General features: G+C 48.4%; 1 protein-coding gene across 1 annotated transcript in view; it reads left to right on the forward strand.

Annotated features, from left to right (window-relative positions):
• Positions 1-1,681: 1,681 nt before the first annotated feature.
• Positions 1,682-18,268, forward strand: part of SREBF2 (sterol regulatory element binding transcription factor 2) — a 68,905-nt gene continuing 52,318 nt past the window's right edge. The window contains exon 1 of the mRNA XM_049884514.1: positions 1,682-1,926. Coding sequence (XP_049740471.1) covers positions 1,839-1,926 — 88 coding nt within the window. The 5' untranslated portion in view covers positions 1,682-1,838. The remainder of the gene's footprint in view (positions 1,927-18,268) is intronic.

Consider the following 18,268-nt stretch of genomic DNA (forward strand, 5'->3'; position numbering starts at 1 on the left):
CTCTAGAGAAGCAAAACCAGCAAAGCACATATATATAAATACACGTATATAGAGAGACTTATCGCAAGGAAATTGCTCACTCAATTGTGGAGGCTGCCAAGCCCCAAATCCTTGAGTGAGACGTCAGGCGGAGGCTTCGTCTGACTTACATGGTTGCAGGGGCTGGTGAACCCAAAATTGGCAGGTCAGGTGGAAGGCTGCTGGCTCACCTCCCAAGAACCAGAGATCAGAGGATGAAGAGTCAAATGCAAAATCCAGAGCACGGCAGCAAGGTTTACCAGAACATGCATATATGTATTTGATGCAGCCTACACCCCCAATGCACTTCCTTGTCAACTGCAGGGCTGCTCCTGTCAGATCATAAGATGGGGAATGACTACATCAGATCATACAATGAAGGATGATTACATCAGTACATAATTGCCAAACTACATCATTACATAACTGCCAAACCACTGAGAATCATGGCCCAGCCAAGTTGACACACAATCTTAACCATCATAAAAAGAAGGGAAGAAAACAAAGATATTTGCTACGTGTATACCTAAATCCCATTGCTGTAGAGTGTACTCGAACTCATAGGGACCCTACAGGACAGAGTAGAACTGCCCCATAGTGTTTTCTATGCTGTAATCTTTATGAAAGCAGACTGCCACATCTTTCTTCCTTGGAGCCATTGGTGGGTTCAAACCATGACCTTTCCATTAGCAGCAGAGCACTTTAACCACTGGGCCACCAAGGCTATATATATGTATACATATATATATATACGTTTATAAAGTCTCACACAAAACAAGGCAGAAATACTCAACAATTACAGTTCTTGGTTCTGCAGTAAGGTAATTTTCCTAGAAGTTTGCACATTTAAATTTTTTACAAGGTGACCAGCTGCAACCTGAGATGCTTAGAGAACACCGTGGGTGGGCAAAGCCAACGGGTAGTTGTCTTCGCCAAGGCTGCGCGTCAAAATCCCCGCAGTAGTTTTTCAAAATAACCATGCCTGGGCCACCTCGGGAGGCCAGTGGGCACCGGCGTTGCTTTAAGGTCTTCAAGGGGCTCCGAAGTACTGTGCGTGGTCATGGCAGGTGCCAAGGCGCAAAGCCATAAAACGCCGACTGCATTTAGGCAATTCGCTGCCCACGCAGAGCCTTCTTTTCCGCCTTTGTAAGGGGATTGGCAGGAACGTGACCTGGACGATCTCCAGGTTCCCCTCGTCTCCAAGTGTTGGCGGCCAGGTTGGATTCTACGCGCTTCTCTAGGCGGTCGGGGCGGGGTGGGCAGCTGGGAAGATGACGTAATGCGCTCCTGGCCAGCAGGGGTGTCCTGCAGGCGGAGGCAGAGGGTTATGCGTTAACCCTTTAATCTCTGTCAGGTGGCGGGAGTTGCTTGCGGAGCGCGTCTCACAGAAAAGGGAACGGTTCTTTTAAACTCCGGGAGGGAGGTTGGACTGAGGATCGGCCGGCTTGTCTTCTCATTGGCTACAAGGCTGCGGGGGGCGGGGCCTAAGTATGCAAATCAGAGCTGCTGATCGTTGACGCACCATCACCCCACGCGCCGCTTCGAGCGCCGATTGGCCGCCGCCAGCCTGGTCCCATTGACAATAAACAAGGGGGAGCGCGCCCTAGGGGCGGGGCCGCGGAGGGCGCGGGCGGGGGCGGGGGAATCCCGCCCCGCCCCTCCCGCGCGGCGCCGGGCGCAGCGCAAACATGGCGGCGACTGGCGCGGGTCGGTGAGGCGGTACCGGGCGGGGGATCTCGGGTGTCATGGGCGGTGGCGGCGGTACCGCCCCTGCGTCTTCCTGAGCGGGACGGCAGGTGGGCTCTGCGCCGAGCCGGGCGATGGACGGGAGCGGCGAGCTGGGCGGGCTGGAGACCATGGAGACGCTCACGGAGCTGGGCGACGAACTGACCCTAGGGGACATCGACGGTGAGCGGTGGATGGGTGGGTGGGAGTGCGGGGGCGCGCGGGGAGGAAGGGGTTACGGCGGCGCGCGCGGGTGCGCGTGCGCCCACCCCGCGGCAGTTCGGCTCGCGCGGGAAGAGCCCCGCGCGCTCGCCCGGCGGTCCCCAGTCTTCCGGGCGCTGTGGGCTGGAGCCTCGGCCGCCGCTCTGCTCCGGGGCCGTGGGGTCCGCGGCGCCGCGTGTCCGGAAGTAGGGTGTGAGTCGTGGGGGCGCGGGGGCGGTCTGAGCGAGCGCGCGCCGCCGCCTCCCTCGCGCCCACGTGAGCTCCGCGCTCTCCTGCTGTCCCGGCCTGCGTCGCACCTGTCACTCCCGGCCGGGCTGCGGGGAGGCCCTGGGATCTCCGGGGCAGGGCTCCCGGCGCCTGCCCCCACTTCTGGTCTTCCCGGGAGTGACGGCCCACCGGGTTGCCGGGCGCTGGGAAAACTTTGGGCAGCGGCTGCAGAAGCAAGTTGCTGATGAAGCGAGCAGTGGTGTCCGAGCGTGGACGCATCTCTCCGGGACGGAGACCTGACCGTGCCTGCGAAGGGAGTTGACCAGCAGGAGTTTTGGGTTGTGGCCCTTCGTGGGCAGGCTCGGTAGCGGGTGCCCTTTGTTCTGGAGGCCTTCACAGCAGAGTGGAAGGGCTGGTAGAAGCCCAGGGATTTTCTCTTGCAATGTTCTCTTCGTGTAGCCATGGGAACTGGAGTTTGGAGATGGTCAGCGACTTGCCCAAGGTCTCTCAGCTCGTTATGGAGCCAGAGCCCAGGTCTCCCAGCTCCGCGACCAGTGTTGGTTTCACTGTATCAGGCTTCCCCCCGACCCTTGGGGGTGAGGAGTCTAGTGAACAGGTTAGGAGTCTTAATAATAACCCAGTAGTTGCGCCCTTCTGGTGTTTCAGACCCAAAGTACTCTGTTTCATTTATTGATCACAACAGTCCTATGAGATGTTTTTATTGCCCCATTCTGCAGCAATATGAGGCCAGGAGAGGTTAACCTGTGTAAGGTCACTCTCCTTAGAGAACCCAGACCCAGGCTTTTAGACAGTAACTCTGAGGTGCACTGTGCGCTTGAGCTTACCAAGTGCTTTGGCGGGTAGGATCTCGTGACAGCCTTGAAGGCAAGTATGATGGTTCTGTCCAGATTGTGTACAGGAAGAAACGGGTAACAGAAGATTCTTCTCTGTGGGAAGAGAAAGTGGCAGCGACTGACTAACCGAAAAGGATGCCTTTCCCATTTTGCTTCCGCAGCACCTCTCCTAGGCCTGCCCTTGCTTTCTGTGTTTAGTCATCTGGGCCATGTGGTGAGACCCTTCGTTGAAGCCCGGTGTCTTAACTGCAGGTGCTCCTGAATACAGAGATGTGTTAACAAATGGGGGAGGGGGTTTTTGGGAATATAACAAGGACAGCTAACATGTTTGGAGCAGTTCTGTGCCAGGCACTGTGTTCAGCGAACGTACACATTGGTCGTCTTGATCTTCACAACAGTCCTATCAGTTAGTGCCTGCCATTCCACTACTGTCATTCCCTTCTCACAGATCCTAAAACTGAGGCCCTGGTGGGTCATTAACTTGCCCAAGGTTACACAACCGGTAAGAAATGTGTCCAAAGCTGTCTCTCAGCAAGCAGGCAAAAGGAAGTTCGTGTGCTTTTTGCATTCCTAATCCAAAGGAATTCTTATTTGTCTTAATTTGTAACGTGTTCAATTACCTTCTGGTAAAGTAGCTGTATCCGCATAGATTTCTTAGTAAAATGTCCGTTGTGGAAACTGCCACAGTGATTCACTGGCTTCCCAGGTCCCCATCCATACCAGGTTTGGGAGAAGTGATTCCCTGTTTTTAGTTGGTCACCAAGTAGTCAGGTCTGCCTGTGGTTCTTGAGCTGTAGGGAAAAGGAGAGACAGGAGAGAATTTTGTGGCCTCGTGGAGCTTGAGACAGTGACAATAAAGCCGTAGTGCCGAGTACAGAATAGCTTATAATGTGATGTACAGGGCAGTAGGTGAACATCAGCAGTGAGGGAGTTCACTAAAGACTGTCTTACCAGCAAGCTTGCCCCGAGGAGGTGGTCCTTGACTTAGGCTTTGAAGGACAGGAAGGATTGGGCCAGCTGAAGGCCTGTGGTTTGCAGATACAAGCAGTTCTCAATACTCACCCACCATTTCCCCCTCCAGAGCAACAGCTTCATGAGGGCAGGGGTCTTCACTTTGTACAGCGCTGTGTTTCTTGCACCTAGAACAGTGCCTGGCACGGAGTGCTCACTGATAATTTGCGAAATGCTGACTGAATACAATGACCTTGGGCTGGGCAGGATACCAAGTTGTACTAAACACAGTCCTTGGAGTTGGAATAGACCAGGGTCACCAGCCCAGGTGCTTCCATGGTCAGTCAGGTGAAGAAGAGGAAAGCCCCTGTGGCTGTGAGTACAAGTGCTTCCTTCATATGTGTGTGGGGGGAATGGGAGGGCAACAGGCACTTGCAGCCTGGACAGCGCCTGCTCACTTCCTCCTGGCACACAGGTGGTCAGGAATCCTTCGCTGGGCAGAGTCTGCCCTGCACCAGTCCATTGGTGCCCTTTGGGGGCACATGCATTCTAGTCACTCAGCACATCTCTTGAGTGGCTTCTGAGTACCCCCTGGTAGGCACAGTGCTGAGGATAGCTTTGAACAAGACAGACAGGGTCTCTTTCTCAGAGAGGGTGAATCCTCGAGGGAGAAAACTCAGGCTAGACAAAATAAATGAAGAGTTTTAGCAGGGTGCTATGAAGATAATAAAATGGGGTCATAATATAGTGACTAGGGTAGCCTACCTGAGGAGGTAGTCATGGAAAGCCTCTCAGGAAGAGATGTCAGTGTCTGTTTTCTAAGAGATGCCCAAATCTGAATTTTTATATGAGATCTCCAGATTTTTAAATGTTGGCTTTGTTTTGTTTTGTTTTGTTTTTAGAAACACGCTGTATGCCCAATAAAGCGTGTGCGCTGGCTACCTAATTGCCAGGCCTTGTCCCACTGCAGAATGCCCCTTTGTCCCAGGCCCCCAGGTCTCTTGTGATAGGCTAGCTGGAGCACTTCCTTTGGTGGTAGTGGTTGTGGTGGTGGTAGATACCTGTGTTATGAGAAAGGGCCTTAAGCCAGGTCTTCTGGAAGGACAGAGAGGAGGACGCCTCTTCTGCTGGGTTCAGGAAAGGCCCAGTCACGGAGGTGGTCGTTTCACTAGGCCCAAAAGGATGGGTGGCAGGAACAGCATGAGCAAGCACAAGGAAGCAGAAGGACCAAGCTGCCTTAGAAATGAATGACTACTAGAGATTTCTTGGCATACACGGTGTGTAACGCAACAGTAAGACAAGGTCTGAAAGGTGCATTGGAGCCAAATTGTGGAGGATCTTCATACCGGACACAGATGTTTTGTGGAATGTAGGGAGGGGATTGCTGAAGATTTTCCAGTGGGGACATGGCACATTAATCCTGGGTTTTAAGAAAATTCAGCTGTAGTGATGAGCAAGGAAGATTGGAGGCAGGGAGACACACTGGGGGGAACCGCAGCCATCCAGTGTGAGGTGATGATAAAGGTTGCACCGGGAGGGCGATAGGGGAGTTGCATAGGATGTTATCGTGAAGTTGCATAGGATGTTATCGTTGTGCGAGACGCTGCACCTGAAAGGACATGACCTCAGAGAAGGCTTGGCCCCTGAGGCAGAGCAGAGGTGGAATTCCAAGATGTCATCTAGGCTTTGAGCCTCAGGCTTTGGGGGAGTTTAAAAGCCAGCAGGAAGAGCTAGTTTGGGGAGATGATGGAAATTTCCATTTTAAATGGGCTGAAATTGAGGTGCTTGCTGGGGGGGTGGGGGTCATCTAGTAGGAAATGAGAGGTGGTCAAAACTGGGAATAGAGACTGAGGAGTAGTCACTGTAGATAAGTTGGAGGAGAAATGAGAGAAGATAGAACCAGGAGGTCACCTGGAGAGGACCTTTATCAAGGGGCCCTGAGCTTTTCAAGGAAGGGTTAATGGGTGATTCAGACAGTGCTGCAGAGAACAGTGAAGATGACAAGGCCATGAGAGAGTTGAGGGATGTGACAGTTAGGAGGCTGACCTTTAGCAGAGCAATCAGGCGGGGTAAAGGCCAGATCAACCAGGAAGGAGTCAGAAGTAAGTGGGTGATGGGCAAGTAGAGGCAGCTATTCTCACTGGAGAAGGTGGAAGAAATTTTTCAACAAAATCTTCTATTTTCTGTCTGTATGGATTTGCCTATTTTAGATGTTTCATATAAATGGAATCAAACAATATGTGGCCTTTTGTGACTGACTTTTTTCAAGTACCATAGTTTTTTGAGGTTCATTCATGTTGTAGTACAGTGTTCCACTGGATGGCTAGACCATGTTTTGTTTATCTGTTCATCAACTGATGGACATTTGGGTGGTTTCCATTTTCTGGCTACTATGAGCGAAGCTGCTGTGAACATGTACTTACAAGTTTTTGTGTGGACATACATTTTTATTTCTCTTGAGTAGATCCTCCATGTTCTTTTTTTTTTTTTTTTTTTCTGTTTTCCTAGGGTTTATAATAGTTTCACTCATGTGCTTAGTTTCTATGTTCCCATAACTAATTCAGCCTTGAATTTTATGGCAGAAACTGTCAATATGATGGTCAGTTCCTTTTATCCCCTTGGTGATGTGTCTCCTGGAGCCCTCTCCCTTTTTGCCCCATCTGATGGTTGTGGACTAGGCTTGGGACTACCCTTAACGATCATCCTGAGCGGGGGGGGGGGGGGGGGGGGGAGGGGGAGGCCCTGTCAGTATTGAAAGCCCTGTTTCCTTTTTCTTGTTTTACACCCTCGATGGAGCATATCCCCCATAGCTTCCTGAGAAAGAGTGGTCAATTTTTTGAGGCCTTGCATGTCTGTAAATGTCTGTTCTTACTTCACTCCAATTTGAATTTTGACTGAGTTTAGGATTATAGGTTGGACATGATTTTATGTTAGAATCTTGAGGGCATTACCTAATTGTCTTCTAGCTTCTACTGGTTGAGAAATCCAGTGCTGTTGTGATTCCTGATCCTGTGTGTGTGACCTGCGTTCTCTTTTGGAGGCTTTTAGGATCTTCTCTTTGCCCTTGATGTTCTGAAGTCCGTGGTGATGTGCCTTGAGACAGCTGGGCTACCGTTCCTTGTCCCCAGTTGGTGAGGCTCTGGAGGGCCGACTGCGCCTGATACCTGCTTCCATCCTGTCCTGGCACTGTGAGCCGCAGCCCGCAGAGGATCTGCCAGGTCCTGAGCCAGCCTGTGGCACTGTCCTGGGGCTCTGTTGGCTTCTCCCTGCAGTCAGTTTCACCTTTGGTCTGCTGAATCAGTTACTGCTTGTCTGTGCCTTCCATCTCCTGACCTTTGGTGATGTTTTTCATCTGCCTTCCCGTTTTCTTTGTCTTTGTGAATTTATACATTTAAAAATGTTCTTTACTGTAGTTTGTAACGGGGTTTCAGAAGGAAGCAAAGATAACCATGTATATTCGATGCCGCGTGTATAACTTGGCCTATCTTTTTATATCAACTCACTTTTTTTGCTGAAGTAAACTTAAAAAACTAAAAAAAAAAAAAAAAAAACTTAGGCTGTCCTAAAACCCTGGTGGCGTAGTGGTTAAGCGCTATTGCTGCTAACCAAAGGGTCAGCAGTTCAAATCCATCAGGCGCTCCTTGGAAACTCTATGAGGCAGTTCTACTCTGTCCTGTAGGGTCACTATGAGTCGGAATCGACTCGACGGCAATGGGTTTGTTTTTTTGGTTAAGTATTTATATTTGTGAAGTCACCGATTTGACGGTCTAGTTATGTAGCCTTCTAATATAAATTAAAATGAATTCATAACTGGTAAGATAAGCAGAAACAAGTTCTTTTAGAGCCCTGGTGGTGCAGTGGTTAAGAGCTCAGCTGTTAACCAAAAGGTCAGCAGTTCAAATCCATCAGCCACTCCTTGGAAACCCTATGGCGCAGTTCTACTCCATCCTGTAGGGTCGCTATGAGTCAGAATCAACTCGACGGCAACGGGTTTAAAATTGTCAAAACCTTTACCAGCTAAAATTAACTCATGTCCCCCAGTGATAGTTGCTGTGGGTGTCCCCAGGGTAGAATACCCCAACGGGGCCTGGCAAGGAATAGGTGCCTAGTCCTTGAGTGGCACAAACAGTTAAGTGTTCAACTACTAACCGAAAGGTTGACAGTTCAGATCCACCCAGAGGTGCCTTGGAAGACAGGCCTGGTGATCTGCTTCTGAAAGGTCACAGCCTTGAAAACTGTGGAGCAGTTCTACTCTGCACACGTGGGGTTGCTGTGAGTCAGAATCAATGACAACTAAGGTCTGTCTAATGCTGAGAAGGAGGCACTTCAAGCTCAGGCTGGTAGATGGCTCCTCAGCCTGTGTGTTGAAGTCACTGAGAAGGCTGGGGTGGTGAGCCCTGGGAGCCAGGCTGAGTGGTGGGAAGGGTGTGGCCAGCACACAGCAGGAGGCAGAGGTGAGGAGAAGGTAGACAATGACTAAAGGAAGGACTTCCCGTTTCGCCAGTGAGTCATACGTGGGAAAAATGGCTTGGTGAGGTGGGGCACAGATCACCTTTTGACTCCTGGTGGCACGGTGGTTCAGAGCTTGGCTGCTAACTAAAAGGTCAGTAGTTCAAATCCACCAGACACTTCTTGGAAATCCTATGAGGCAGTTCTACTCTGTCTTTGCTACAAGTCAGAATCTGCTTGCACCCAACTCACTAACGTTTGTGTTGAAAGAGGTGTTGTTGCCCACAGTATTTATTTTCCACCCGGTTTTAGCTCCTTTTTTTAGCCCATTTTTCCTGGAGGTTTTCTGGGGTTGCTCAGACCACCAAATCTGAGTCCCCTGTGCTTTCTCCTCCTTCCTCCGCCCTTTCTGGCCTCACCCTTGACAAACAGTCTCCACATTCACACCCAGGCCCTTGGCCTCGTGTCCCTGCACAGGGCCTGCCTCTCTCAACAGTCTTCTCTGTTGTTCTCCTGCTCAGCTCATGGCTTGGTACGTTAGAAAAGCATATTTTTGCGTCTATATTGACGAGACCTTTTGTTCCCTTCAATCTGGTAATTAAAAAGAAAGCTCTGAAGCAACTTTATTCAAATAGAACTTCCCAAATATCACCTTTTTTCTGTTCTTCTGGATTCTTAGGTGAACTTCATTGATGTGCACATACCTTTTCACATCTAGGTTCCTCTGTGGTGCAGCAGTCAAGGTGTCGTTTGTCATAGTCACGGGATCCAGTGTGCGGTGACCTGTCTGCATAGGCAGACACTCGCTGTTCACGGCCCTGTTGAACATTTGAGCCATTTGCGGTTTTTCATTAAGGTGAGCCGTGTTGCTCCAGACAGTTAAAACCAAGTCACATTGGCATTAATTCAAAAGAGGAATCGTCACGTTCGGGGCTGTGTCGCTGAGGAATCGTCACGTTCGGGGCTGTGTCGCTGAGGAATCGTCACGTTGGGGGCTGTGTCGCTGAGGAATCGTCACGTTCGGGGCTGTGTCGCTGAGGAATCGTCACGTTCGGGGCTGTGTCGCTGAGGAATCGTCACGTTCAGGGCTGTGTTGCTGCTCTTTCCCTCTGCCAGCTGGTAGCCTTGCATCTTTAAAACTTCTCCAGTACTTCACATGACTATGGTGATTGGGGACTACGACTTGGGAATTTTTTTTCTTCACCCAAATGATTCAAAATACAAAAAAAAAAAAACAACAACCTGATGCTCTCAAGCCTATTCCAACTCACAGCAACCCTGTAGGACAGAGTAGAGCTGCCCCGTAGGTTTCCAAGCCTATAATCTTTATGAAAGCAGACAGCCACATTTTCTCCTACAGAGCAGCTGGTGGATTCGAACCGCTGACGTCTTAGTTAGCAGCCGAGCACTTAACTACTGTGCCACCAGGGCTCCTTTCCAAAATACAGAAGGGTCCCATGAAAGGGCTTCTTCCCAACCCTGCCCACCATCTGCCTAGGTCCCACCACCCTACCTCCTCACAAGTCGTTGACATTTTCACCCGCTTCAAAACTCACTTAATACACAACAAGCAAATAACAAAGGTGGACTTTAATTTTTTGCTGCTTTTTTTATTTTTGTGTAGAAAGGTAGCATCCAATAAATGCTGTTTTCCGGTACCTTGCCTTCCCCCCACCCCCGCCTTAACAATGTTTGTTAGAAATCTTCCTAGCCTTTTTCACTGCCACGTGGTTTTCCATTTCATGGATGCAGTGTAACTTTTTTACCAGTCCCTCGTTGATGGACATTTGAGGTTGCTTCCGGTCTTATCCATTAAAAACACTGCTGCAGTGAATAGCTTTGTAAAGTCATCATTTCACACCTGTGCAGGTATGGGTGCAGGAGTGGGACAGCGGGATCCACATGGGCCTGGCAATGTCAGAGGTATTGCCAGGATTCAGTGAGGTAAAACACGCATGGGGAAAGGGGCAGACACTAACGTTCCCTTCTGTGTGCCTTGGTAGTATGACAGCTCTTGCCTTACTGCCCTCCCTGGTGGATGTGCCGATTCTTCTGCCACCACCAGCCACCCCTTCCCCCAGTGTGTAGGAGAGTATCTGTTTCCTTCCCCACAGCCTCACCCCCGGAGTCCAGTTTGATCCAGTTTGCCGGCTCCCTTCACTTTAAAAATTGCTCATCAAGGTACCATTGCCATCAAGTTGATTCTGACTTATGGGGACCTTATAGGACAGAGTAGAACTGTCCCGTAGGGTTTCCAAGGACTGGCTGGTGAATTCCAACTGCTGACCTTTTGGTTAGCAGCCTGAGCTCTTAACCACTGCGCCACCAGAGCTCCTCATTAAGGCCGTTGTTAGGTGCCATCAAGTCAGTTCCAACTCATAGCAACCCTGTATACAACAGAATGAAACACTGCCCAGTCCTGTGCCATCCTTAACATCGTTGCTATGCTTGAGCTCATTGTTGGAGCCACTGTGTCAGTCCACCTCGTTGAGGGTCTTCCTCTTTTCTGCTGACTCTGTACTCTGCCAAGCATGATGTCCTCCTCCAGGGACTGATCCCTCCTGACAACAAGTCCAAAATATGTAAGGCACAGTCTCGCCATCCTTGCTTCTAAGGAGCATTCTGGTTGTACTTACTCTAAGACAGATTTGTTCGTTCTTTTGGCAGTCCATGGTATATTCAGTATTCTTCGCCAACACCACAATTCAAAGGCGTCAGTTCTTCTTCGGTCTTCCTTATTCGTTGTCCTTATTCTTATTACTTATTCTTTGTCGCTGACCTTCTTCTTTACCAAGCATGATGTCCTCCTCTAGGGACTGATCCCCCCGACAACATGATCAAAGTATGTAAAAAAAGTCCTGCCATCCTTGTTTCTAAGGAGCATTCTGGATGTACTTCTTCCAAGACAGAGTTGTTTGTTGTTTTGGCAGTCTATGGTGTATTCTTCTCCAACACCACAATTCAGAGGCGTCAATTCTTCAGTCTTCTTTATTCATCATCCAGCTTTCACGTGCAGAGGAGGCGATTGAAAACATCATGGCTTGGGTCAGGTGCACCTCAGTCTTCAAGGTGACATCTTTGGTTTTCAACACTTTGAAGAGGTCTTTTGCAGCAGATTTGCCCAATGCAGTGCATCTTTTGATTTTTTGACAGCTGCTTCCATGGGTGTTGATTGTTGATCCTAGAAAAATGAAATCCTTGACAACGTCAGTCTTTACCTTGTTTTGTTGTGATGTTGCTTATTGGTTCAGTTGTGAGGGGTTTTGTTTTCTTTATGTTGAGGTGTAATTCATACTGAAGGCTGTGGTCTTTGATCTTTAGGTACCAAAACCAAAAAGCCAAACCCATTGCTTTTGAGTCATAGTGACTGTATAGGATGGAGTGGAACTGTTCCAGAGGGTTTCCAAGGAGCGGCTGGTGGATTTGAACTATCCACTTTCTGGTTAGCAGCCTGAGCTCTTAACTGCTGTACCGCCAGGGCTCCTCTGTTATGCACACCAGCTCCTTACTTTCGGCCCTCTGCTTTGGGGGACTTGGAAGATGGCTTCTTGTTTTACGTGCAGTTTTGTGCAGTTATATGTAGTTTCATGGGCTGGAAATTCAGTGCAGCTTCGTATAAAAATTCCTTGGGGCTTTCCATCACGATAAATGGTGTTCTAGAAATTGCATCCTTTCACTGTAATTCTCTTAAGACCAGCTTTCATCAAAATCTGTGGATATTTTAGGAAGTGCCCTTTTGTTATAAACAGCCTCATTTCTCACAATACTTTCCTTTAAATTTTTTTTTTAAATCAATCTTGATTGTTTCTCTGAGCTAGTTGGGTGGGCTGTTTGTTTCTTGGGCTAGGGCTGGGCCTCGACATGTGATCACTGTTTTCCATTATTTAGTTCTTCTCTACGTGCATATATTTGATAATGAATACTGGACCATTTCGTCTTGATCCTACCCAGTCATGTTGTCATTTGCCCTGACATGCTTTGGTGTTCTCTGAGTGGACTTAACTGGGTCCCTTTATTGGTTGTTGACAGTCTCTACTTTTCGATCCCCCCCTCAGGCTTTGAGTTATGTAGACAGCACCTGCTACATGCCAACCACTGTGTCTGGTTAAACGTGCAGTGATAGTTCGTGAATCATTTCATTCTTTCTGGCATGTACATGGGGCCTGTTTTGTGCTGGGCAGCGGGTACAGTGCTGTCGAGGTAGATGAGATGCCCGCCCTCACAGAGTGTGATGCCCTGGGTGCCAGGCATCATTCCATGCCCTTTACCTATATTATGTCTTAATGCAATTTTTTTTAATGTTGTTGAGAATATATACAGCAAAACTACACCAATTCAACCATTTCTACATGTACAATTCAGTGACATTGATTACATTTTTCAAGTTGTACAACCATTCTCACCCTCCTTTTCTGAGTTGTTCCTCCCCCATTAACATAAACTCACAGCCCCCTGAGTTTCCTATCTGTTAGGGATTGAATCGTGTCCCCCAAAAATATGTGTTCTTAATCCTAACCTCTATACCTGTTGTTATCATCCCACTTGGGAATGGGTTGTCTTTGTTACGTGAATGAGGCCAGTTTAGTATAGGGTGTGTTTTGAGTCAACCTGTTTTGAGATATAAAGGAGATTAAACAAAGCAAAAGAAGGAGAGATGGGGGAAGAGAAATGCCAAGCCATATGAAGATCACCCAGGAACAGAAGCTCAGAAGAGCCAAGAATCTTCCTCCAGAGCCAGCAGAAAGAGAAAGCCTTCCCCTAGAGCCAGCACCGCGAATTTGGACTTCTAGTCTCCTAAACTGTGAGAAAATAAATTTCAGTTTGTTAAAGCCACCTTGTGGTATTTCTGTTATTGCAGCTCTAGGTAACTAAGACACTGTGTAGTCTTTCAAGTTGCTGTTGTACTTTGATCCCATATAAATAGTTCTTAAAAAAAATAACGCTCAAGCCAGCAATTTTTTTACTAGTTAAGCTAAACTATTTTTTAGTTTTAAGAAGACTTCAGGGGATATTTTTAGTTTACGTCTTAAAGATTATATTATCTCAGCACGATAGTTTCAGGGGTTCCTCCAGCCCCCGTGGCTCCAGGAAGTCTGGAGTCCATGATCTTAATGCATTTTTGCTGTTAATCGTTGCTGTAATTCCGTAGTGTACTGTAGGTGAAGAAACTGAGGCCCAGATGCCACAACTAGAAAGTGGTGGGATGGTGACCTAAAGCAAGACATGTCCAACTCCAAAACCTGTGTACTTTACCACCGTCTGATGTAAGCGGGCTCCTAAGTGAAGAACACAAGGTGGTGTGGTGGGTGGGATTGGAGGCTAGAGAGACCCTCTGCTCAGTTGCCTTCAGTAGCCAAGTGCTTATCAAGAGATGACTGCCCTGGGCTGGGCCCTGCAGCCCTCCTCAGAGCCTTGGTTTCCTCTGTGAAGTGAGGATGGCACTATCTCCATTCTTCCCTTTCTGAGCCCATGGTGTTCACTCATTCATGACCAGGCACTGTTTGGTCATATCCATGTGATGACAATGGTGCAAAAATTAAGTTAGCTAAAGTGAATAAAGGGAAGGGTCAGGAACTAGCATTTTCCCCGGGCTCTATCTGAAAATGAATGAGGAACTTCACTTTGCAAGTTGACTGTGGCAGAACCAAGGAGCCTTTTTTTAGAATACAGTTTTGTAATGTTTATTTTTTCCTTTAGAGCTTTAGAGAGAGCTTCTGTAGGTGTGGTGGGCGGGACACAGAGGAGCAGTCAGCGTGGGGTAGAATGTTCCATTTCTAGACCACAAGACTCCAGAGGTCAACTTTGTTGACATGATGGAATTTTTTAAAGAGTGGCAGAACCCCAGAGCCTGGGCCTCAAAGGTAGGGCTCCCTGGGGAACCTGTTTAGAAATGAATCCTAAACCACTGAAGGGCTCAGAAACTGGAAAACCTAGCTCTTTCTGCATCTCCCAGCCCTTTGGAATTGCTAATGAATATGGCGTCTAAGCATGCCTTCCAATCTGGCTCTTGCATCTGGCTCTTGCATCTGGTCTTTTGGGTTCTAGGCCTGGTGAGGAACGCTGATGAAATTGGGAGCTGCTGAGCCAGATACGGAGCCACCTTCGTGGTCCTCCCTCTCCCACAGCTGCAGAGGGAAGAACTGATGTTTCTCTGAGGCCTCACACACTGCAAACATTCTCCTAATACATTAGCTCCTCCTAACAGTGAGTGAAGGAGCCCTGGTGACACAGTGGTTAAGTGCTCGGCTGCTAACCTAAAGGTCAGCGGTTCAAAGCCACCAGCGGCTCTGTGGGAGAAAGATGTGGCAGTCTGCTTCCGTAAAGATTACAGCCTTGGAAACCGTATGGGGCAGTTCTGCTCTGTCCTTTAGGGTTGCTATGAGCTGGAATTGGTTCGGCGGCAACGGGTTTAACAGTGAGTGCTGGGAGGTAGAGGCTTATTTTTTGTGTCTGTCTTGCAGTTGAAGACACTGAGACGTGGTTAAAATGATTTGCTCAATGTGTCTCCCGTGCCGATGAAGTGAAGTTAGGAGTTGAACTTAAGGCTTCTGAGGTAGGATTCCATACATTTTACTGGCCCGGGAGGATGGGGTGGCAGACGTGCTGACTAAGGAAGCCGGTCTGTCTAGGAGCCCCTGCTCTGGTCAGAAGTTCATGTTCATTGTTGTTATGCTTTTTAATCATTGATTCAGTCCAGTTCACCATGAATGGATGTCCACTGTATTCCCAGCACAGTGCTAGACTCTGCAGGACGTTAGAGACGCATAGACCTGTCTCTGCTTTCAGGGAGGTGACAGGTACACAGCCAGTGAGAATACAAAGCAAAATGCAGTAGGGGCCTTAACTGAGGAACAAGCACCAGATTTGTGGAACACTGAGGAAGGGGAAAATCTTCGCCAGGACTTTGGCATTTGGGCTGAACTGTAAAGGGTGAGCAGAATTTTCGTAGGTAAAGGAAGAGGCAGGGTTTTCATTTAATGAAATGGGACCGAAGTTGGGAATAATTTGGCACATTCTAGAAACATGTTGTAAAAATGGTGTGGTGGCGTCAGAGGTCCTCTGACTTCAGGGGAAGAGAGGAAAGTCAAGATCAACATCAGCCCAAGCTGATCTCCATGAGGTGGAGGTCAAACATACCTCTACCTTCCAGTCTTTTTGCCAGTTCTGATGCCAACTGTCCCTCCCACGGCACTCTCTACTTCTCTGCTGGGTTCAATAATTTGTTGCAGTGGCCACACAGAACTCACAGACCATAGTCATGATTATGGGGTTTATCAGGGAAGTAACAGGTTACAATTCAGGATCAGGAATGACTCAGGATACAGTTACTCAGTCAGCTCAGTCAGGACAGCTCCTCAGCCATGCCAGCAGGGAGGCCTCTCCCTCAGCCCCTGGTCCGCTCAGGCCAGCCTCTGCTCTGCTCCGGCAAGCATTACAAAGCTCTTTAGTTCTGCCGATAAGTTCCCAGAGGCACCCCACTCTGCCAGGAGCCCTCCTGCCTGAAGGCACTCAGCTCTCTCTCTCCATGAGTTGGCACACCCACTGTAACCACCTTCCTCTGTGGGCAGGGAAGCTCACCACACCATCTCCTGCCCGTTTCCTGATCCTACTGCTGCCATCTTTCTGCCGCTGCTTCTCACCGTCTTGCGCCATCTCCAGTGTTACAACTCTCTTTCTCTCTCTCTGTCTCCTGGGTCTAAGAGGTTCTCAGTGCAGGGCCCCTGGGTGCAAAGGACACATTCCACTCCCAGCTTTTCTTATTGGTGGTAGTGAAGTCCTCTCTTTTTGCCTCTAGAATGGCTCATTTTAAGAAACTGACCAGTCACCTCATTAGGATTCCATACACCTTATTTGCAAGGTCCCACCCCACAAGGATGCCATGTACCTTATTTGCATTATTAGTAAGCTATCTAATCCCTTAATGGACCACAAATACCTTATTTGCATAGTCCTACCCAATCATTTTGTAGGAGTCACAAGACCATGGTGAGAAAGGCCATATAAGAGCTATTCATGCACCGCACATGTGATTCAGTGGGGTCAGTGTACGGAATAGGACAGAGGTTCTCAAGCTTGAGTGTGCCTGAGAACCCCACCAGGACACACCCTCAGAGATCTGAATTTCGAGGGTCTGGGGTGGCGTACAGGGGGGCATCGAACTAGTGGGGGTCAGTCAGGGAGGTAACTGGTAAGTGGAGGTCTCAGGGATAAAGGGATGAAAGGAGAGAGAGGAGCTGGTTCCAGGCTGAGTGGATAGCCATTTTGAAGGCCTTGACCTCCAGTGGTCCTCTAGTATTCAGGCGTTTTGCAGACTACACTCTTGATAACAGTTATCTTTCTGTTATGAAGAGTGATATCTTTTTCCAAACAACTCCTGGGATTGGTTTCCTGGGTCAGAAGGCTTGGGACCATAGCCTGGGGCACAAGCTAATTATTTGACATCACATAGTTCACAAAGATAATGTTCTACATCCTAGTTTGGTGAGTAGTGTCTGGGATCTTAAAAACTTGGGAGCGGCCATCTAAGATACAACTATCGCTCTCTGCTCATCCAGAGCAAAAGAGAATAAAGGACATCCAAGACTCAAAGAAGAAACTAGTCCCCAGAACTAATAGCCCACACGAAACACAGCCTCTTCTAACCTGAGACCAAAAGAACCAGATGGTGCCCAGCTACCACTACCAACGGTTCTGACCAAGGGCACAGTAGAAGGTCCTGGGTAGAGTGGGAGAAGAACGTAGAACAAAACTCAAGTTCCTAAAAGAGGCCAGATCTACTGGACTGAAAGAGACTAGAGGAACCCCCAAGACTAAAAAACTAAAAAAAAAATTTTTAGTTTTTTAGTTTACCCAAAAATACCCTTTGAACTTGGAATTGAAGCTATTTCTACAGATTGTCTTTTAGCCAAATAATAGATTAGCTTATAAAATAAACAACATCACCTGTGAGTAATGTATTCCCTTAAACAATCAACTATATGAGACCAAACGGTCGACATTTACCCAAAAGTACAGGTGAGAAGGCAAAGAGGGGAAGCAAAACTAGACCAATGGAAACAGAACAAACAGAATGGAATTAATGAGAATACTGAAAATTACTATTGTGAAAATTGTAAACAATGTCATGAAACCATTTGTATAAAAATTGTTAAAGGGGAATCTAATTTGCTGTGTAAACTTTCACCTAAGGCACAGTAAAATATTACAGTACTTTAAAAAAAAAAAAGTTACTTTTCTCAGACAGTTTTGATCAGGCCCCTGCCCTGCTTCAGTGAGTTCTCTATCAATCAGGAGTCTTGATGATAAACAGTAGAACCCTCTCTGCCTAGCTGGAACAGAAAAGGAGTTTATGGGAAGATTGTGTACTGACTGGCCAGAAAAGCTGGAGAGCGGGATTTGGAGAAGGTGCTGGAACCAAGGGAGGCTTGGCAGGGCAGACCGAGCTGAGGATGAGCCGGGAGCAGCCTGGATAGGACACCACCGCCATGGTGATCTCTTAACTGTCGCTGCTTTCCTGTGTCAATCCCTCAAGAGTCCCATCTCAGAGCTGACCAGCAGGAAACTGCCTCTCAGTAAAACTGCTACCCACTGGGGAATCTCCAAAAGGAAGGTCAGGCACTAGTAGGGGTGGGTGGGGGTCAGATAATGGGAAGCAAAACCACATGGCAAATGGCTACTACGCTTTCTGTTCTTCTTCTTGCCTTTGAAAGGCAGGTCTCATGCCTCATGGCACTAGGCCTTCCCCATCTCCTGCCATCTGCTCCACGACACTCCACTCAGCTGCCTGCAGGACACTGTCTGGGAGGCCCTGCCCTCTCTCTGACTCAAAAACCCTTTCCTCC

The sequence above is a fragment of the Elephas maximus genome, chromosome 4 (assembly GCF_024166365.1).
Source record: "Elephas maximus indicus isolate mEleMax1 chromosome 4, mEleMax1 primary haplotype, whole genome shotgun sequence".
NCBI lineage: Eukaryota > Metazoa > Chordata > Mammalia > Proboscidea > Elephantidae > Elephas > Elephas maximus.